At 52.3% G+C, this 22,077-nt stretch overlaps 6 protein-coding genes across 6 annotated transcripts; 4 read left to right on the forward strand and 2 right to left on the reverse strand.

Annotated features, from left to right (window-relative positions):
• Positions 1-406: 406 nt before the first annotated feature.
• Positions 407-1,210, reverse strand: J4E93_010574 (uncharacterized protein; the record flags this gene model as incomplete). Its single annotated transcript, XM_049348452.1, has 1 exon — positions 407-1,210. The coding sequence occupies one exon, from the start codon at positions 1,208-1,210 to the stop codon at positions 407-409; it is 804 nt and encodes a 267-aa protein (XP_049194404.1).
• A 1,112-nt stretch (positions 1,211-2,322) lies between these two features.
• Positions 2,323-3,102, forward strand: J4E93_010575 (uncharacterized protein; the record flags this gene model as incomplete). Its single annotated transcript, XM_049348453.1, has 1 exon — positions 2,323-3,102. The coding sequence occupies one exon, from the start codon at positions 2,323-2,325 to the stop codon at positions 3,100-3,102; it is 780 nt and encodes a 259-aa protein (XP_049194405.1).
• A 2,122-nt stretch (positions 3,103-5,224) lies between these two features.
• J4E93_010576 (uncharacterized protein) lies at positions 5,225-6,247 on the forward strand (the record flags this gene model as incomplete). The annotated part of the gene is made up of 1 exon (XM_049348454.1): positions 5,225-6,247. The coding sequence occupies one exon, from the start codon at positions 5,225-5,227 to the stop codon at positions 6,245-6,247; it is 1,023 nt and encodes a 340-aa protein (XP_049194406.1).
• A 9,373-nt stretch (positions 6,248-15,620) lies between these two features.
• J4E93_010577 (uncharacterized protein) lies at positions 15,621-16,658 on the reverse strand (the record flags this gene model as incomplete). Its single annotated transcript, XM_049348455.1, has 4 exons — positions 15,621-16,334; positions 16,396-16,515; positions 16,566-16,595; positions 16,650-16,658. 4 exons carry the CDS (start codon positions 16,656-16,658, stop codon positions 15,621-15,623), a joined length of 873 nt encoding a protein of 290 aa, XP_049194407.1.
• Positions 16,659-18,086: 1,428 nt separating this feature from the next.
• On the forward strand, positions 18,087-18,990 carry J4E93_010578 (uncharacterized protein; the record flags this gene model as incomplete). Its single annotated transcript, XM_049348456.1, has 2 exons — positions 18,087-18,093; positions 18,167-18,990. The coding sequence occupies 2 exons, from the start codon at positions 18,087-18,089 to the stop codon at positions 18,988-18,990; spliced, it is 831 nt and encodes a 276-aa protein (XP_049194408.1).
• Positions 18,991-19,696: 706 nt separating this feature from the next.
• Positions 19,697-20,772, forward strand: J4E93_010579 (uncharacterized protein; the record flags this gene model as incomplete). Its single annotated transcript, XM_049348457.1, has 4 exons — positions 19,697-20,007; positions 20,055-20,462; positions 20,513-20,590; positions 20,643-20,772. 4 exons carry the CDS (start codon positions 19,697-19,699, stop codon positions 20,770-20,772), a joined length of 927 nt encoding a protein of 308 aa, XP_049194409.1.
• Between the last annotated feature and the right edge of the window lie 1,305 nt (positions 20,773-22,077).

Here is a 22,077-nt window from a genome sequence, read left to right on the forward strand (position 1 = left end):
ACGTGGCGAACATTCAATGTCGGGAATTGTCGAAGTGTAAGTGGGAAGGCATCTAGCCTTGTTGTATGTCGAGCTTGCGCTTGCTCAAGCGGGTTTGCTGTCCTTTGTTTACGTCACGTCGAGGACCCTATCACATGCTGAAAACAGGGATGGGTCGAAGACCATGGTGCTGGATAACTGCGGAATGTGTCCAACAATAATGGGATATATAGGATATCAATTTCCATTGTACGTCAACATTCAGATGTGTGCAGTAATGCTCGACGACATGAGAAATGCCTTGCCCATGGCAAGTGACAGGCCGCCATACATCCATTCTTCGACATTCGACAAACAGAACCGAGGACACACTAGCCTAAGAGTTGAAAGGGCCTCAAGTCGGTCGCATGGAAACGTTTATCGGGCCTCATGGCAGAGCGTCGTTGCCATTATCGACATGGGGCTTCATGTCGGCAGACCCAATACTGACGCCTTGACGAACCTGCTTGCCGACCTTCCATACCCATTGCGTTTTGTCCTCTACATCCATATCTTTCGTGTGCGCCGGAAGTATGTTGGTCCATGCCTGGGGGTCGACCGCTGCCAAGTAATGATCTAGATCGTGCTTCGACATGCTCAGTGCGTCTTGCTCTCCCTTCAGAGCTACAAAGAACTGATTCATCCATGTTATCTGAGGTTTCTCTTTGTAGTAGTCGGTAGCATCACAGGATGCTGCAAAGATCTCGTGGCACACTTCCGACGGCAGTGGTTTTGTCCAAGCTTCGTACGCTTCGAAGATTGCATTGCCGAGTGAATCGTTGATAGGGTGAATACCGGAAACGAGACTGGAGGCGACATTGTCGTGGTAGATCCGTGCAGCGTCGCGGACGGTCTTGTGGAGATGATCCAACACGGCCTGGTCTTGGTGGGCGTTATGCACGTCAGGTGATAGGAATGTGGACATGTTGTGGTTCTTCCAGATCTTCCATGAGCGGTATGGGCGGCAAATCCTGGAGCAAGTATCAGACATAGCAGCAGCGGTTGTAGTCTGGAGGCGATGAAACTGTGCGGTGTGGTGGAGAGTCAGGTCGTGTAGTGACAAAGCGCGGGAGTTGATAAGCCCAAGACGCCTGTCGATAGCTTTGGCACCAAAGGCTGGACCATCTGAGCGCAGCTCAATGGACAGTCGGACTGTCAGAGGCGGGATGTGGCTGCTCCGTATATTGAGCATTGTGAAGCTCGCAGGAACGGTGCATTCATCGCTAGGGAGAGATACGTCGGGGCATGCGATGAGAGGGCAAGTACAAGACGGCTTGCCTATTGACCAGATGGGCTGTGCAAGAACCGCAAGGACCACGCCCAAGAGGCAGATGAGCAAGACGAGGACCCTGCCGCACCATCCGGTCGAGCGACGTCGCGAAAAGTTTGGCGTCTTGCCCCTCGCCCTGTGTATCTATTAGCCCCCATTCCCGAGTCGTAGTCGTCTCTATTTACGTGTGACTCTCGCGTGGGCGTAGACCTGTGTCCATGATCGATGTTTCGTGCGACGCGTTGGCTGTACTTGATTGGAGCGGCTGCACTTGTTCGGGCAGTCGAGATCGAGGAAGGTCGAAACGTGATGGAACAAAGGGAAGGAGGAAGATAAAAGAGCTTTGGTTTTTGGGGTGTCGGCATAAAGCTTTTCTTTGTGTAACGTTCCGAGGTTTGTTTGCTCTCTCAACCCCACGCGAACTTTGGCAACCATCGACCGTTGTTACATTGGCGTGAGGAGCGAGCTTCTGAACTTGTCGAGTCGGAAGACATCTATCGAGCAATCTTTTGAGATGGCGCATCAAACGTCGAGTAGAGCCTGGGTGACAGTTGTCACGCGAGATGAGGCTGGCAAGGTGATGAGCGAGACGCGACGATTCATGAGGCTCAGCAACGGTGCGTCTGGCTCCATACCCCCGTATAATCTCGGATCAAACGAGTACTGACTTCTCCATTCCAGTGGAGCGCTTCTGCTTGGACAGCATCGTACACCGCGCAAATGCTCCAGCTGCTCGGCCATCCTCCAAATACCGCCGCCGCACGAGAAGCGAGCCAACCTTACCCTCTCGAGATATTCACGAAGCCACACGCAGTGTATCGGGCGCGAGGCCTTCGGACGAGCGGCGCAGACATAAGCTGGGAAGGCGGATAAGAAATGTGGTCAAACGCCACGGGCGGAAGGTGGCAGCAGCAGCAGCTGTGGTCGGCGTCGTCGGCTGCATCGGCTGCATCGGCTGGCGTCTTTACTCCTGCTTGACTGCTGCACAGCCCGCGATAGCACCCATCGCAAAGAACGCCTACACTCTGCTGAGCATGCCGGAGCCTCTTGACGACCGATGGGTTCCTCCGCTGGTCCAGGTACGCAAGTACTGGCGCGAAGCAAACCGCTCGTGGAACACGCGGATGTGGCAGGCACGAGGACTGCCAGACGCAGAGACAGGCCAGCGGGTATGGGAGCTCATGCGAGAGGCTTTCCAGCGCTTCGAGACGTATTGGGAGGACCCCAGACTCGGAACACGTGTCCATGGGCCGGCGGGTGGTACGCTGCACTCAATCCTTACGCGAGACCCGAAATATGATAAAGCAAGAGCGCTGTTGGTGGATACCTGTGTCGGCAAGAGGACTCTGCTGCAGGCCTTGACCAACGACGCCTCCAGAGCCTGGAGCGCTATCTTGGGTAAGACAGCGGGGTCACAAGACACTACTCTTGCAGCACTGCAGGAGGCATGCCCCTGGACCCTGCGGATGTACCTGCAGCCGTATGCTCCGTCGCGCATCCCGCCTGCCTGCGTAGACCGATACTATGGCAAGATTTCGAACATCAAAGGGATGGACAAGACTATACCAGGGATTCCGTTACGATTTCTCCGCGCGCTGGGCCGCCGCTGCAGATACCCTCCGTGGATATTGCCTGATTATTACTGGCTGATCAAATTGTGGGTGAGAACGTTCCCGAAACCGAGATATTGGGCAGACGAGAAGGTCAAAGCCCTGGGCGAGTTTGGCAAAGGCTGGGTTGTGCAAACCGACATTCAGCCCTGGTATGTCATCGGCCGAGAAGAGAACCTGGGTCAAACAAGGATGCGGTTGTAGAGGGGTGGCTGAGGTCGCGGCTGGTTCGTACAGACTGACGAGATCGAGTCCGTGTGCTAGTCCGCATGGAGACTGGATCGGGATCGGCTCACCGAAGCTCCGACGCTGCCGCCGCAAGGTAGCCGCGCACTATCATGTAGAATACGGTAATACCTCAGATAAGCCTTTTGCACTTGCAATGTCGTCGCATCTGAAGCATGCTGCTCTTTGTCGTGCGACCATTCTTGGTGCCAAACCTGATGATATCGTTTCTTGCCCGCACGTCTCCGAAGAGGCCCATCGTCTCGCTGATACGTGACGACAACTAACGTGCGAACTCACCCACCATCTGCTAATAACCAGAGCTTCGACCATTCTAGATCGGAGAAAGCAACGCCGACATATCCGAGCCGTCGAGCGGGCTTGCGAACCGTCCACCGACTGAGACGCCATAATGGCACTACCCATGCACCCGACAGTCATCCCACGCCAACCGACGTCGTATCGCGGATACGATACCAACGACGAGCTGCCTCGGCAAGCAGGACTCTGCCGCAGTCTGAAGGAGCCCTCCAAAAGCAACTGCAGACGTTCAACGCGCCCAATGACGGCATCGCGTCTCACAACGCGGCCTGATCATGTTCATGGTCAAAGACATACACCCAGTTTATCACTGCGTGAACAGGCTAAGCTTGACGACCCCGGTTGCTAGGTGGAGAGCGATGAGACTGTGTCCTCTACATGCCGTGGAAAGCGTTCTAGATTGGAAGGCTTGCCCAAGCACCATACGGTCGCTGCATGCCGCTGTGTCGGTCTCATAGCACGGTACGTCGTCTCGTTCGCTCTAGGCACGTTCTTCATTGACATCGTCTTAGCAACCACTCCATTCTCACTCGCTCGTACCGCCTCCGAGGTCGCACATCGTCCCCCGTGCACACGCTCATCGACAGCTACCTCTCGAACGATCTATCATCCGCAAAACCCCGCCCGCAGGCGACGTCGAAAAGCCTCCCGCTCCACACCAGCCAACCGTGAAGGCCGCGGAGGATACAAGCTGCATATGGGTGGAGTTAGGGCACAAACAGGGAAGCTCGGTGGGCACTGCGGTGCGTTGTGCCGCAGAATCTCTTTCTCCACACCAAAATGGGGGTTACTTTGTTTGGGCTCCCGGGCGAAACTCAATTCCTTAGAGGACAACGCCTGAATCGGCTGGCGGGCGTGCGTCGTCACCACCTGCGCATCCTCATCCAGGCAGGATTCGTAGTCCGCGCGCAAGCGAGCTGCAGAACAGCGGCGCTGGACCAACAAGCCTAGTTACTTGCACTTTTGGAGAGGGTGCCAGTGCTGCCGCGACAGAGCCTGCCGCGTGACTGTGCCCTGGCGTGCCGTGCCGTGCCGGCGTCTGCGGAAGGCGCCACGCTGGACGATCCCCGCTTGGTTGGCGGCCCACGCCCCAGCCTCATTGTGCAAGAAACCTTAATTCCACAACCCCAGCAACAAAATCGTCGCTCCTACAGCTACCCCACTAATTATTGTCGATTTAGAGGCTGCGCACTGCCACACGAAGAGGGGACATTCTAGCTTGAGCTAGCTTCGGCGCCATTCCGGCTCCAACTCGCGACTTCCAAGGTCACATTGGGTAGCTCACTCCACGAACCCTGCGCATCTACAACTGTGCCGTAGCCTTACCTTCATGAGAGGGTTCACAAATGACTCTTGCGACTTAACACGTCAGCACTACCAAGTAGACATTCGTGCTAGCTGTTCTACCTGTGCTCAATGCAGGCCGCTGGCTACCAGATGCCCACGTACTCTGCATACTTTCCTCACATCTACTTGATGTTCATTGTTCTGGTATAGCCTACCAAGAGCATGGAAACGACCCACTAACACGCCTCTTTCAAGGTTTGTGAGAGGCCGCTGGCTGTGTCGATAGACGTGTGGAGCCTTCTTTGCCACAACCCACTTCTTCATCACAACCCTTTGATTGGCTATAACCCTGCTAGACCTAGCTCTACATGAGTGGACGACAGTACAAAAATCGACGTGGACTACATGTCTGCCTGCCTTCTTCTTCGCTTATCCTTTCATACTCTCTACTGCATCTATTCGGCGTATCCAGTCACGCTACAGCCCTCTGAGAATGGAATCCTTCCGCGATGCACTGCTAAGCCCGTTTCCCAAGGGCCCATCGGACATCACAAAGTTAGACGACAGCACTCACGACCGGCAGAACGTCCGTGAATGCATCGCCCGCGGGGAGATCGAGCAGCTTCGCCTCGGAGCCTTTACCAACCGAACCTGGATCATCAGTGACCGGTATTGTGCTGTTGGCGACGGAGTCGATTCTCTTGAAGGCTACCTGCATTCTATTTGGCACATCTACTATCAGCTTGGTCGGCTGGCGTCTCATGAAAGCGCTGACCAAGACCGCCTGGTCCTGGATATCGTCCGCATCCAGGGACTTGGCCCCCTAACTAGGCCTGTGTCAGGAAACTACGGCATCGATATCGCACGAACAGTGCAAGGCACGCTGTGGAATGACCTGCCCTTCCTGGCCACGGACATGACGGATTTCTGGATCACCAATTGCGCGCCCATGTCCGGTGTTCATCGCCTCAACTTGGCCTCCTTCTTAGCCAAGCTGGCGTCAACCCGCGTGGCCAACCACAAGATCTGTCAGATCGCTCTCGTCTTGTTTCGCTCCACATTTGAGGAAACACGAGCCCTTTGCAGCCCGGAGACGCGAGACGAGGAAGATCTATCTCGTGACATCCGCAGCCTTACAGTTGCAGATTTGCTGCCAGCTGCTTGCGCATGGATCAAAGAGGCCAACTACTGCCTCATCCAGTTATCCGACGCTTTCTGGAACGACTGCCCAGGCACGCTCAGTCAGGGTGGTCAAAACTTTGTTGAATCTGAGCTAGGAATGCGTTCGCCAATTGGGTTTACGCCGTGGCGATGGATGTACTGGCTGAAGCGTCTGCATGAGATTCGGGATGAGGCACACGCCGCCCATGAGGAGCGCCTGGAAGAGCACGCTACTGATGCCATCGAGCGCATGATCAATAACGTCAAAGAACGCAACGCCGGTATCCTGCGAGCATATCAGAGCGGTGGGCCTGATCTACATCAGGATCCACATCTACTGTGCTTAGTTACGTAACCCCATAGTATACAATAGCGCCAGGCTGGGTTGGTTCTCCAGCCTGTGTCGTAATGCAATGCATGATGTTCCCAAAGTGTGTTTTGTCTCTATGCCCATCTCGCCTCGACTAACTTCGTCAAAGGCTATGAATGTACCCCACTAGTGTGGTTAGGGGTCTTGATGGTTAATGCAGTAAGGGGCCATCCCTAAGTTGGAATTGAAAAGCTGGAAGTAAAACGATACTGCAAGCTTGATCTCAATCGGATCCTGCACCGAGTCTCTCTTCCATGCGCATGGGGCACAGCTAACGCCAGGTCCAGGGGACAGTAGCTACGCCACATACCAGAACGACCTCTGGACCCGCCAAGTAGCCGAAGATGTCACGCGGCGCTTGATGATTGGTATCTACCTAGGCAGGTAGTTGATAATGCAAACTCAGAGACAGAGTTTTCTCCCCATTCTCTGCATGCATGCGGCACAGGCTCACCTGCCACCACTCTGACGGGTCAAGATGCGCTGCAACGTCCCCAGACAAAGTTTCTTCTTCCAATAGGGGATACGAGCGTCTGGAAGGACAGGATCACTAAAGCTTTCTAAGGCGTACACCCTATGCACTGATGAGCATACCGTTCCCTATAAAAGGTAGCTCTTCGACCCTACAGACCTGAGGCCATTGCATCCACGGCACCTTCTTCCAAATACGCTTGACCATCTCTTTCACCACATCCCGCTCTCTCTTGCAATCTGATCCGCGAAAGACCTTTACTATGAAGATTACTGCAGCTGCCGCTTTCCTCTTTGTCGCAATGGGCGTTGTAGCCACTCCGGTTGAGTCTCAGCTAGCCAGCATTGAGGCTAGAGACAACCTCGTGGCTCGTTTCGAGCACCCCGGGGTAAGTAGACGTTCATGCATCAAAGTAACCTCACACCTGCATCACTACTAACTGCTCTGCTTCTTCCTAGAAATGCACCAAAGCTGCAAACGAATGCAAATACACAGTCAGCGGGAAGACTCGGTTGGTCAAATGCTCGACCAATGTAGCCGCGAATTACAGGGTAGGTAGTATTCCATACCCACAGTATCACTTGAAGTTACATATGGACTAACATCGCTCTCTTCGTGGACAGTGCACGAAGGACAACAACTCTTGTACTTACGATGACGCTAAGGAGGTGGCCAAATGCACATAGATGGCTTTGCGCTATGTTTTACCCGCCTCTCTCCTTTGATTGCGGTCAAGCTAGTAACACGCAAGAAATTGTACAGCTCTCGAAGTCGGCTACATCACTCTCTAGATAGCCCACAACAATCAATGCTTACTTTTCTATGCCTTTAACCCTGTTGCTAGATCCTCCTTGGCTTGCATGAACTCAGACCAAGACAACATCAATGTCAACGTGAAGGATGACAACTATTTTTCCACCTTTGCTAGAGAAGATATGTAGGAGCCGACAACGAGCGCAAGGGTCAGCGGCGCGACTCCAAAACACTTAAGCGACTAGCCCCGAAGGGCTCTAAGAGAACTGCAGATATTGCGAGCGCTTAAGTCGAGGGCAGTCTATGCCATACTTCTCCGCCCACAACGCCTTACCCTCGAGATCTGGAACGTGGTATCTGGATGAGTCACTGGATCCGACATACAGCAACAATGTAACGTCTTGCCCCGAGGCCGGAACTGAGTGTCAATTGAGAAACAACGTAGTGTTAATGTACATCGCAAATGTGATTATACAATCTCGTCCAATGTGTAATTCTGTCCGACCACTTCACAACGCACTTCCCGTATTAGAAAGGGTATAAAGCGTAGCAGTACTTTTTCGTTGCCTTTAATTAGCAAGTCAACATTCCCTATCAACGCATACAACAACAATAACAACTTGATGGATCCAAAAAAACATTCCAAATCTCTACCCAGCAAATCTGACACCATGTCTAAACAACTATATAAAGGGCTCGAGACTGCTCACGACAATGAATTGAGAGATTATCTTACAGTCGAAGATGATTTTATTAATTCCCTCTACGCCGCCCGCGATAGACGCAACCACCAGTACCATTTTTTGGCTTCGAAGATCCGGAAATGTGACGAAGAGATTGCAGCAGAGAAGGCTTTGTTATCGAAACTCAAACAGGACTTGGGGTCTGGAGTGAATGCTCTAGATGCACCTTGGGATGACAGTACCTCCTTGAGAAGCGTTGAAGGCATAAAGAAAAGCGTCAAATCTTACGAAGATACTATCAAAAGGATGAACGTTTCCGAAGGACGTCGCCATACTTGGATTCAAAAGGTTTGGGATTTCCAGGGGATGGACGATTCAATCCAAGGCGTAGTTGCCAACATGCCCAAATACCGCGGACCATCCATACAGGATGACGACGATGGTCTACCGGAAAGTCCCCCGGAAGACTACCCCATGCCAGAGTTTGAATGCCCATGCGACGTATGTAATATCGACCAATTTGTCGCGCCCAGGTCTGATTGATACCGGGACCTGGCGGCCTTAGAGAATGGAGATGATAGTCTGTCCAAATCGCGTCTCAGCGAGCCTACAGCCGCAGAACGTCACCCGCTAAGAATTCCCATGCCACGATTTTCATGCAAATGCGCCGCATGCAAACTCGAATCGAACAAAACCCTCTCTACACACGTCGTGCTGTCCAGCAGCACCACCACGGCAGACATCCCACCAACGGAGGAGACATGACGCGCAACTCAGGGCATCACACCGGTGTTACCCTTGGAAATGGCTGTTCTGAGCTCTAGCACACACTAAATTGTATCCACCCACGCATCACTTAGGTAGCAGGCCCGAAGGGACTATATAAATTTCCTACCCGATGTTTCTTTCTTGATCTTCGCCATAAGTATTGCATTGACCATGTTGCGTGGTGTTGATATTGATGCTACTCGAGAAGAGTTTGCCAGCGATCGCTCTTCTTCCGACGTAAGGAATCTATAAAAATGCCGTTGCGCCATCAATGAACGATGAAATGTGCCCTTTGTTCGTGTATACATGCTAACTTGGTGATTGCTCTTTATGATATGTATTATGTAGTTAATCGAACACCAGGTAATAACTGATATGGGGATGCGCATGTAAAGCGTGTGCCACCACCTCTACAGACTATCTTACGTTCAACGCTGTGGGGTTAGCGAAGTTATGTGGCCCATATGCTGTTGGCTTCCCGTACTTCACAACCACTAATATTGATGACTGCATACCCGTGGAACATATTCTATCCGGATTTCTTGAACTTTTTGTGGAAGCACTACATTGATGTTGCCTCGTTTCCAACTAACACCAGGACGCCAGCAGCAGCATTGCGATCGACAAACTGCCCCATTCGTGGGCAAAAGTAAGTACTGTCTACATTGTGCAATGACGAAAGTGCGAATCAGGATACGAGTCGGCCGTCCAAGGATCTGCCCTGGTATGCGTTTGAGTGGGATGCTGTCTGCACGTGTTATGTAGAATGAGACATACAGTGAAGTATTAAAGACCCAGAAAGTCTTCGTCCGAAAGCGTATTGTCGTGGAATTCATCGACTTCCTCGTGGTTTTCCCTTGGGAGAGGTGATACGAAACCGGTGGATGTTGGTATCCCATCGCAGTGGACTGCATCGAGCGAGCATCGCTGCTCACCTATCGCCGAGTTTTCGGACGGGGCGCCGGATACTAGTAGACTGTCAGGAACGGAACAGTCGTAGTAGTGTCGATGAAAGACTCACCCCTTGGATCTTCGACAAATGAGAACGTTGCGTATTGCTTCTCATCGTTGCCAACGTAATTCCACTGATAGTAGCTAGTGGGTCTACTGACGTTGTCAGATGTGATGATTCCACCAAAACATGTTGATACATACTGTTCCAATGTCGCGGAATTCGCCATACCTTGTGTACCTTTACTCAAACAATAGTCCACGAATAACGGTGTACAGCGTACTTGCACCTTTCCGCCCAGAGATTTGAAAGAGCAGGTGGTTGCCAGGTCTGGGGTGCAGAGAACTTGAACGAAGGATGATGGGGTGCAGGGGACTTGCACTTCTGGCCCGTCACGACTGATGTCGTCTCTCGATGACATGACTTTCGAGGATTGCTTGACTTCCACGACCAGGCGGCTGAAGCTCTCGAGATCGATTTCCTTGTCGCGAAAGGCCGTATCCATGAGTCGCCCTTTTGTCACGTTAGTCTGGTGTGAAGATGGCATTGGAAAGAGCATACCGATGCTCACGCTTTGCGACCAATCAAATGAGTAGCGTCGGCCGGGACTGCTGATTTGACTGCCGGAGATCGAATGATTAGGGCTTCCAAGATCTAGGTAGAAGGCCTCATTGCTATGTACGCTTCCGCGCCTGACCTCATGCATCTCCAGCAGTAGTAATCTTTCACTTCCCGATACGACAGGCATTGCTCAGAGTAGTCGGCGTACTGCAGTGCGTATGTGCAGAGTGACGTCGGTGTAGCTTGTATGATAAGCGCGTGCTGGGAAAAGACCGCTCGAGCAGTATCTTTGGTGTTGACAAAGTAATAAAGAAAGCGGTTGTCGGATATCTGCCGAGCCCCTTCGCGCCAAGCGCGGTTTCAATCTTTCACTGCTGTAGGTTATCACCAAATCTTTAGCAGATGCATCAAACCCCCATTTCAAGCACACGTGAAGTACGTATACCAAACCCATCAGCGGATGGATCACTCATGTTGCAGTCGACTGGAAGCTTGGAGCGAATGCTCATCAAGGATATAGAGACAAGCTAACGCGCCCGTATTGCAGCATCAAAGATATGAGAATTAGAAGGACGAGACGACACGAAATGAGCCAGCTCCGTGACCGAAGTTCAAGAGTGTTGATTATAATCCGTCTTGACGTGCGGAACGGGTTCGAAACTGGGATAGACTGTTCCACCGAAGCCAATGACGGATGAACGCCAGTCGCTTTCATCAGAGCTATTATCATGTCGACAAATCAACTGCAAACAGTTCGCAGAGCTCCAAAGCAGCGTGCGTAGCACCAGGCTTCCGACGCGAGGAAGTGAAATGCGGCCAAGGCTGGTAATGAGTTGATTCATGGATTCGTAAATACATTCGTCGGCTAGTAGGAGTGATTCCAGTTGCTTCATCGGGTTGTACGAGCATAGCAGATCTGCTGACACAATCAGCCACTGCAGCATAGCCTCAACTGCGATCTGTGGACGCCTGTAATGGGACTTACTGGCCAGAAACTTTGTAAATGATGTACCAATATCACAACGCGGGTACTCCATATCGATCACCGGGTGAGTGTGTATAGTGTCCGCAGTACAGGTAAACCTCTTCATCCAGAAGACGGCTGATAGCCAACCGAAAGATGAGCTATCCCGGAACTGACCAATTGGTCCAATAACCAGCAACATTAGTGTTCGGTCTGAATGTTTAATCGTCGCCGCCGAGGAGCGTTCGCTCATCTCATAATCCAGAGGATGAGTAGACTGACCGACCCGGAATTGATGTTCGCGATATCCAGAAGGGACGAACGTCAGCGGCTGAATTGCGGCAGCGCCCGAGATCTAAAAGTAGGAAACCTCCTCATCTGACTGGCTGTTGCAGTGCAATTGCGAAACGAGTGCAGATGATGCACGATGGAGAGGCTCGCTGGAGAAGACAAGACGGAAGTGGTGTTGCCGTGGTCAGATCCGCACAGCCAATAGGGAGATGCCAAGCCCGCGATGGCCCCGGCGGTCTCGACGTCATCCCCGGAGATTCGACCTTGAGATGCTCACCACAACTTCTCCAACCACATCACTGAAACCGCGCTTATCGAACTCTGATCTGTGTTCTCGCATAGTCCTATTATCAATTTCATCAATGCATATCTCAGCACCCTTCTTTGCGCGCATTGGGACGCGCAGGGCTGAACCAGCTCAAGGCGGCGGGCATCCTGCTCTTACGCGCCAGTCGCGATCGAGCGAACTGTGCATCCACATCAGCACGCACAACAGTTTGCGCAGGAGATAGCGCTGCGCTGGATCCGGCGGCACCGGAGCTAGACTCATAATGATCCCAGATACTAGAATGGCAGCGCCAGCGAGGACTCCGACCGGGGCTATAGTAGAATCTACTCCAGGCTACCTGTGATGAGAACTGGCTTTTCGACCTCATCGCCAGATCTTCACACGTTCAGCACTCGGTCCCGATAAACCAGAGCGACAAAAGCGCATTTGGCCCACCACAGGCTGCGTTGGCCAACTGCACAACGCCTTGTCGACGAACGGAAGCTGCTATACGAAGGAGCGCTGACTTCCAAATGTAACCCGGGGCTCTCCGCTGGATTTCCACTCTCCTGCGACACCCACGCCTCTCATTGAGCATCGACGTCAACCGGCCAGTCCACCTCAAGCCCACGCCCCGCATCTACTCCCCGAAACGCGAACGAGTTTACAAAAGCATGAGCAGTCCTGAAGCACAGGTCGCATTTGTCACTGCGTCTCGGCATTCCGACTGAAGATACCACACCATACCAAGAAAGATGACACGGTCGTACTCTAAGAGCATGAAACGTGCTTTGCCCGAGCGCGGACATGGGATGCGCAACGCCTCTGGAAAGGCCTGACACAAGGAGATGGCACCTTGCTTGGCTGGTAAGTTACCCTGCCGTCTCTCTTCGAAGTTATATACTGATCATGCGGTCTGGCGCAGCTCTCAGCTCTCCTCATCCTCTCTCTTTCGCATGGAACGCTATCGAAGGCGATGCGACCGCAAGCCACGAACACCGCCATATCTCCACCCCCTACGAATAATCAGGCTCGTCTTCGTGATGATGCAAAGCTAGACGGGTAGCGATGTCGATTGCGACGCTCGAATGTGACGGCGACGCTCGAATGTGACGGGTACAAGGTCAAACATCAGAGGATTCTTGGAGGACTCGCGGCTGTAGTTGCGACTTGGGCAAGCCCTGATACGTGGGCTGTAGGCTGTCGCATGGTGCCGGCTATCGCTCGGAGGTCGAATGCAGATTGAAATACCCTTCCGCTTCTGGCACTCACGCCGACGTACGACCTCCGCTTCCCTCCACGTGAACGAGATCCTCCGGTATAGGGGCACATTGCGCCACACTCCGGTCGGCCACAGGCTCCTGGAAATCATCTACAACGCGACCTCGGGCTCATCACGTAGGCGTAGACGGAAGGTCAGGAAGTGGTGAAACTCGGCACGCACGATGTAGTTTGAGCAGGCCTTCTTGCTCTACTGTGTCGTCTTTATGGCTTTGCAGCAGGTATTGCGCGTTCGTCATGAATGACATCTTACCGAATGTGAATACAGGATCAGGTTCTCCATCAATCGGCAGCTCCATGTCTGCTGCGCGATAGCCGTCAACCAAGTTTACGTTCAGTCCGAATCTACCGAACAATATCACACTATAGCGAGTGTAGCCATTCGACCATTATTTAGTATTTGTTACGACGTCTACTTCATATCAATGAGCCACCCATCCGAAACTCCAATGCAGCTTGACGACTCCCGCGGAACTCTCGACTCATTCCTGCAATTCTGTCATCGACCAAGCTGTCCTTCCCTGGAATGATCGTCCAGCCAGACATGCTCAAACCTCACGCGATATACCAAACGCGACTAGCCTCTATTTGCTTCATCCCGGCTGAACGTCACGCCGAGCATATGCTCAGACTTCTACGACACATCACGCTGTGAATGTGTTTGGCCAAAAAGAATCCTGGGTGTTGTGCGCTTTTCGATCATTTCCGGTATCCATCACACCGCACATGGGTCAGCGGCCAGGATGCCATCGGTGGCGTAACACTTCAGCTCAGGATGAACTGACACGTTTTGATCTGCTCATAGCCTGCTGCATTCTGTTACGTTTGTGTGATAGAGCTGCCTTATATCTACTACCCTAAAGCTATGTCACGCACGATTCGATCGTCTTCGCCTTGCATGAGCGGAGTCCACTGCACAGCTTTCAGGAGACCCGGTGTAATGACATAATCATCTTAGTGCGCTAAATCGAACATTGATATACTCCAAAACGAGATGACACAGCTTCTGCCCGGATAAGATTGCCTGGAAGTCGGCCATGATCGTTGCCGGTGATGCGCACAGGATTCACTTGACAGCGCGATAAGCGATAAGCGGGGCCAATCGCGCGACGTCACTTGCTCCTTGCTCACCACTTGGGCACCTGTGCAGTCCCATCCGATGCATCACAAAGCCGTTATCTCATCAATCCGCAACATTGCCGCCCTGCGAAACCCTCAACTCGTCGCGATTGATCCAACAGGTGCATTACCCAGGCCGAAGCCGGTATGAAACGGTCGTCGTTCTGTGCAGCCGTGCCGGCACCCTCGTGGGCATCATCGACATGACCGCCACCAGTGTAAGAAGGTATAAGATACCTCCAATGCACCATCACTGACCATGAGTAGGACGTCAAGTTGATAACTGATATCAAAATCACTTTCCTCTCACTTTATATCTCCGCATCGATATTCTCCAAGACGAACCACACGCCAGCCACCGGAATTCACGACTTCAACCTCAAGCCCGACATCCCTTGGCGCACGCTCGCACGCGCAATCGGGACGAGCCCGACTACATACTACGCCGGCTGAGGATGAGGAGGAGAAGCCAGTGGAGCTTCCAAGGGATGCGGAGCCGCAGGAATGGCCCGGAGTGCTGAGAAGTCTGGAACGCTGGACCACATCGCGCCTTGGTGGAACGCCGTCGTAGGCTGGATATGGATGATGTTGCGTGGTCTATATGCATCATAACGGACGCGCATCTCCAGTCTCCCCTGCATGGCGCCTGTTCGAGTAGCCATCGGGTATCTAGTCATATCCCATTCCGACGGCACGAGGCAGGTCACTGTCTGAATCTCCCACTTCGCCATGCTAACAACGACAGGGTTACGCTCTTCTAGATCGCGACGCAGCTGAGCTCGATTAGCTACCAATACCGCGCCCATGTCATAACCACCCACACCTCAATGGATGCCCGACGGACGAGACGACGCAAATTCCAACGTACACAGTGTCACTCTACACACGGGAAGGGGCGGAGTGTGACTGCGGCCTAGCTATGTGTTGTACCATAAGAATACGGCTGGACTTCACGCGGAGTGAGAAAGTCTTTTCACGATGAGCTGTTCAGGTCGGACCGTGGCTCCAGATCAGCGCAAGAGGGCGGTAGTCTCTTGCAAGATAACCGGGACGCAACACTCATCGTCATGGCGCATTCGTATTAAGTTTCGGCGTGGTTATGCCATCGCGCAATGGTACATTAAACACTATTTCTGAGACGCCCCGACCATCCAATCGACTCCAAGTGAAGGCGCACTCAACTTGTCTTATGCAAAGCTTCAAAGATAGAGCCGACGCCCCTGCTCCGGCAATCCTTTCATCCCCTTTACGCATACAACTTGATCCCCTCCAGATTCACGTCCACTACCCGATCGGCGCACAGCGAGTCGAACAATTTCTCCCTCATATATTTGAGGACCTGCTTTGCTTCCAGAGGAGAGAACTGCTTTTCGACTGAAAGGTTGTTGTTGATGACTCTGAGGACTTTGTCGAACGGTATCTGTCGCGCCTTCGGTTTCGTAATCGCGAACAACGTGTACAGACCCGTGCGAAAAGCCCTGTAGCGCCCTGTTTTGACCAAGCACTTTCTCCGCGGAGACTTATACCCATCAATAGGGGAAGAAGGCTCCGTGTCCGAGGCTTGCTCGTCATCTTCGCCAGTAATCTCAATGGGGCTGCTGCCGCGCGAAGCGCCGGAAGGCACGTCTTCATTCAGCTCGGCGCCTTGGGGTGCAGATGTGGGAAGAGACGGAACTTCGGTTTCGCGATTTTGATCGATCATGGAGAGAGGCGTAAACGCTCTTACGAGACTCTGTTGACTCTTTGCGTCGTTGTTGACCGAAACCGAGCTCTTTTGATGCTGGGCGACCCCGATGTCATCATCGCCATCGTCGTCGATGCAGATGGGCGCGGCTTGCGTACCCTCAGCAAGATCATCGAGAGTTACTCGCGACTTCAGAGAAGTCGGCTCGATACGAAGCTGGCCATTAGTCCGGAAGCCAGCGGTCTTCTTTCCCTTCGGCACCACGGACGGCGCTACCTACGTTTACATCAGCTCCATGCTGCCGGCAATGCTCATGTACTTGACGCATGGTACTCACTTTCTTGGGCAGGGGACGATTCTTGGTCTGACCGTTACGACTGCGTGGGGCACCGAGTGTGCTCTTCTCCTTACTCGCCTTTGCAGAACCAGCCGCAGCTTTCGCATTCGGCAACGGCGACTATGTCGTCGATCAGAAACTACTTGAAGCCGATGAAGCTGTCTGCATACCGGTTTTCGGATCCTGAACCCGTACTTGCTCTACATAACCTGTTAACATCGAGTGGACTAATGGCGCACGAGGGCTCAACGTACCAGCGCCATGCTGACTGATGGGGTATATCAAGCAACGATACTCCTGCTCCTAATCGCAAGAGAAAGGACAACGAATTAGATTGCTGGAACGCCATTTTGTTGTGGAAGTGAACGCGCCAAGCAGAGATACCCCTGCTGTCGCCCCGGGTGGAAAGGCCGAGAGAAAAGTGAACGTGGGCCGGACTCGCAGGGCGAAAGGGAGAGCGCAAGGTGAAGAGGGGTGTTCAGATGACCTAGAGCGACGGGCTTTTGGTACCCCACACAGTTGTGATGCTGTCAATACCGCCCGACATATGAACTTCACGCTCGCGTGCACGGGGTGATGATAAAGAGTATATGCAGTGTTCTCAGTACATCAAACGGTGGACATGGAAGTCGTAGTGGATCGCTTCCGTACAATTGTTCAAGAGGAACGTTCCTCGTGCGGTGACTGTGGTTTCCTCTGGAGCGAGAAAGCGCGCACGGATCAAGGTGCGGAAAGTGGTATAACGAGAGAGGGAAAAGAGGGAAACACCGGTGGGGCAAATCGTGAGCGCCTAGAAGTCAAAATTGTCTAGGCAACAATTCTATACGCACCATCCACGATGACACGGCTCTGCGCTGCGATTCCTTAGCACGCATTCTTACCGCGAAACACGTACTACGACCTCACGACGGACAGGCCAATATCGCTCACGCAAATCATGACGCCCAAAACCTTGGAGGTCTCGGATATCTTCGAGAGTGCATGGGAGACTATCTGTGCGTCGCTTCCAAGGCTCCTATTAGTAAAGAACGGAGGAAAGGGCACGACAAAGAGCAGCATGCGCCACATGTTCGAGGGTCATTTGGGGGAGTGGAACATCCAAGACGAGCTGGAGGACTTTGTGGCCGTTCTCAAGTCAAGGCGAGTAATAACCCCATCAAGCCGCATTGAAGACAAACACTGAATGGGTACACCCGCGTATAGTTTCGATAACTGTCCAGCCATGACGAACGTGAACACTCCGGTGATTCTCGTATATCATCCAAACTTCGTCACAGAAGAGGGGGGAACAATGGCGGCAGAAATCGACGTCGATGGGCGCATCAAGCAAAATCTGGCAACGCCAGTGCGAACGGTTTTACATGCGCTTGCAGAATGCAGATCCGAAGCCGATGCAATGCTCCTGCCCATTCACATTGAATACTCCAGGTAAGCCCACTGCGCGACATGCATGTGAAACATTCACTGACGTTGTACCCGCCGGTTCCCAGCTCTAAAGGTGAGGATGTCAAATCACGCCCGAAAGACCAGGAGCCCGACCTCATCCTCAATGTTTCCGACTCGAACGGCGGCGATGAGACAGTGCGCATCATAGGAGAATTCAAGATGTGCACGACTCATAATCTGGCCAGGATGATCAAAGATCCCGCCTCTAAAAACGCAGGATCGTTGCGCAACCTTCTTGGTGAGTTATGACATGTCTCTGCGAGTCCGCACAGCATTGCCACACCAAGCATTGAACGTCCTCGATCACGCTAACTCCTCATCACAGGGCAGCCCGCCAAGTATATGTACAAACACAAGATCAAGTACGGCATCGTCTCGACTTACAACGAAACCATCTTTCTCAGGATCGAACCGCGCAAATCCAATCCGAAAGAGTATGGTCTTTATTACTCGCCCATCTTCCGCTACGATACCCCGACTTGTGTGGACGAGGGGACCAACGAACACACATTCGGTACTCGCTTCACAACTCTCTTTATGTTACACAAGGTCGTCGACGATGGAGGTGAAGGCTGGAGGCTGAAGGCGAGCGATATTCCGAAGCAAGATGATTGGTACTCTCGGACGGTTGCCGCCGACACTCCCTCAGCAGCTGTAGGGTCGCCCTACCTCGGCAAAACACCACTAATACCCTCCGAATCACCACCCTTACCCTCCGAATCCATGATTCGGCGACTGCGTTCCGGGAATCAGCTCTCAAAAGTTCTAACACCTATCAAAGAATCGCCCATGAAAGCTGCGAATGCGATCAAAAAGACGGTAAAAGGGCTGAAAGACAACTTGAAGCGGTCCAGGGCACAGAACACAAACAAGAGCCCGTCACCGAAGCCCAGGTCTCCGCGCAACGTCAGCTTTGCAAAGACTCCTCTCCAAAGTGCCGAGAACTCCGAGGCTACAGAGTCAGGGCGCAGTTCTGAGGTGGCTGATATCGACGATGGCGATGATAGCGAATACATCGATGATGGTTTTGACCTGTCTGACGATACTGATGGACCTGATGAGTTTGATGAAGCGGGAGCGCAGGCTGAGAACCTTGTTCGGCTGCATAGACTGGACCCGAGTACACCAACGCCACTGAGTAGAAGTTGAAGAGTTTATCATAGCTGAGCCCAGTAAGGCAGCTCTGAATGTATTTCGGGCACGGAGAAGAGATCAGAGATGCCGCAGCCATTTTCAGGGCTGGAAGTCAGCACGGCCGCAGTAGGTGACACTGATCTGGGATATTGTAGTCAGTTTTGGAACATTGAATGACGGTTCGTCAGAAAGGGTCGGTAATACTTTGCATTCTTAAAAGTTCTGTCTTCGTATTGATGTGTGTAGACGGATTTTCGGGGATGTTAGTGGTGTATACCCAACAGTACATCTAAAAAGCTCAAAGTATGGGCAGCGGGACCACGGAGTTCATGAGTAGATCTAATCGGCTCTCATGTGTATGGACGGCACTTTTGAGATCCACTGTTCCGGCTTACTCAATTGCGGCCCGGCATGATAATTACTAATTGGCTTTTAAGTGAAGTAGTACGTTTCTCGAAATTGCAATAATAACTCTTCGTTTGATACATTCAATATTAACTGCGAGACGTCTCGACTTCAAGCTCGAGAGCGGAGCCTTGAATTGGCCAATGATCACTGATCCAAGATGGCGCTAAGTCGGACTGAGCTAGTACCCGAGTTAGCGCATTTCCTACTGGAGCACAGGTAGTCGGCCGATGCAACAACACACTGGGGCCCTAACATCGATCCACCTCCGCATCATTGTACACGCTGCAGTATCTTCCGTTGATATCTCTCCAGGATGACCTCTCGTCCCATCTCCAACACTTCGAGCTCCTCCAGCGATTCTCACAAGCCCGAGAATGATGTTGCCTCCAGTCGTGCGAAAGCCCGCAAGCCAAGGCCGTCACCCAAGTGGCTGCGCGACAATCCATACGTCGGCAAAATCTTCCGCACCACCAAGGATGCGCGATGGAAGATACTCGCACCGCTATCAACACTGGAGTTCCAGGATGACCACAGTCCCTGCGAAGCGCGCCAGGTCTACACATGTGTCTGCCTAGATGAGCCCTGGAAAGCCATCGGCGAGTGTGTAGTCAAAGTCAAGTTCCAGTAAGTAACAATCCTTAATCTCCTAGACATGTTAGTAACAGTATCAGAATTCGCGCGAGTAGGCGTACAGTTGAGGAGTACCAGGAAATGATCGATGATGGCGAGGCGGAGCTACGTGATCAAAACAACACCAGAGGCACTAGATTGCCTGCATACAAGGATCACCTCAAGCTGTGCACCACACCTACCACTTCACTCTCGAGTCCCGCGACAAGAAATGAGATAGAAGCTCTTGACCGTCTTGGGCATGAAAAATGTCAGCATTCTCCCTGGCTCTGTGGTACGTCTGAAGGCACGGTGCGCCCGGGTTTCCATTATGAAGCCATAGATGGAGGCTATCGTGTCCTTATGCTCATGAACAAGTTGCCTGGGGTGACTTTGTCAATGGACATGTTCTGTGAGATGGCTCCTGAGAAGAGGAAGGTTGTCCGAGAAGCCTTCAAAGTTGCATGGCTGTAAGTTTTCTTCCACCAATCCCGGGCCTATCGTGCTGACCTTTCAACAGTGCCGTGGTGAAATGTGGGGTTATGCCAATCGATCGTGGCCTGCACAATATCATGTGGGATCAGGAGACTTGCAAGTGGTAAGTAGGCTCCCTGTTTTCCATGAGTAAAATGCTAACGCTCGCATTGTAGTTACCTCGTTGACTTCGCAGAGGTTGACAAGCTTCGCGCGAACGAAATGAGCGCTCCCAGCCTAGAGGATGACGAGCTGGACATGTGGATACCTAATGAAGATGAAGTCGCAGAGTATTTGGCGTACTAGGATGATCGATCTTCTTGCGTTGGTCAGTGGTCGACTGGGGGAGCGCCCGTGGTAAACGGGGTCAGACATCGGGCCGTTGTACAAGGAGCTTGGTCTTCAGCACATATCTTTGATCGTGATAAATACTCACGTATGTAAGCTGATCCATACAATTTCGATCGCATAAAGACACTGCCCGAAAACGCATCTGTGATGAACTCATGAAGTTTGAAATCGCCGCGGAAGTTTTCCTTTTCGGGTGCTAGCGCGGCCGAGAAAGCCCCGAGCCCAAGGCTCATTGAACGCCGCGTCACCCCCTCGCCTTCTCCTTCGCAACTTCCAGCACTTCCCTGGCTAAGAAGCTTCGCCCTCAGCGACTCGTCTTGCACCACCGAACGACACCGAAAGTGCTTTGATGTGCTGAAGTCGATCATACCTTTGTGGCTTCAACACGTCACCGCGCAGCCCGACTGCGCCCGCATAGCCATCGCCACAGACCTTGAGTGTCGTACCCTCATCCGACATGGTTGTATAGTGATGGATGTTCGTCCGTGGTACTGTCATCTCCATAATGCCAGCTTCCCACGACATGCCCATTCGAAATTAACCACGCAAAGTGCGACTATGCCATGGAGAGTAAGCCGAACGCAACGAACTTTGGAGAGTATGCATATTAATACAGGACATGGTAGCGGTGAACGGCACATGTGTTTCTAAGTATATTAATCCTCTCGGCTCCTCAACCTTCACAATCTATCTTCATTGTGCTCCAGCCTGCTTATTGCGCAGTACCACAATAACCTGTGGACGATGAGCAACATGGCGTTTATGCAACACAACACTCGGTGTCGCCAGAATATGCGTCGCATTTTGCTCCATACACACATCTAAATATACGCAGATAAATACTCACTAAGTCAATGTATACATTAACTTGCAAAAGAAGAAGCACGCATTGAGGCCAACCTTGAGAAAAGACGAGAGGAGCGACACCAAAACCACATACAAACGATGTTGAACAAGAAGCCACAAAAGAAGCATCCACCAGTGCATCATACCCGACGATGAGCGAGAAACCATACCTTCTCCTACCGACTCCGACGTCCTCCCTTCTCCGTACAGCCAGAGCCCGTCTTTCATGGCTGCAGCATGTTTACGACCCCTCGCGCCTTCGGTCGAACTCGTCAACGCAATGCATAATTGCAGCGACACCCAGCTCGGCGCACGAGAAGATCGCCCTTTCCTTCTTCCAAAGGCGCTCGTCCATCCTTTTCGTCTTTCCAACCTTATGCGAGATATGAAAGTTATGGAAGTACCCGCATATCT

This window comes from Alternaria ventricosa, assembly GCF_023758065.1.
Source record: "Alternaria ventricosa strain BMP 2768 chromosome Unknown scaffold_32, whole genome shotgun sequence".
Classification (NCBI taxonomy): Eukaryota; Fungi; Ascomycota; class Dothideomycetes; order Pleosporales; family Pleosporaceae; genus Alternaria; species Alternaria ventricosa.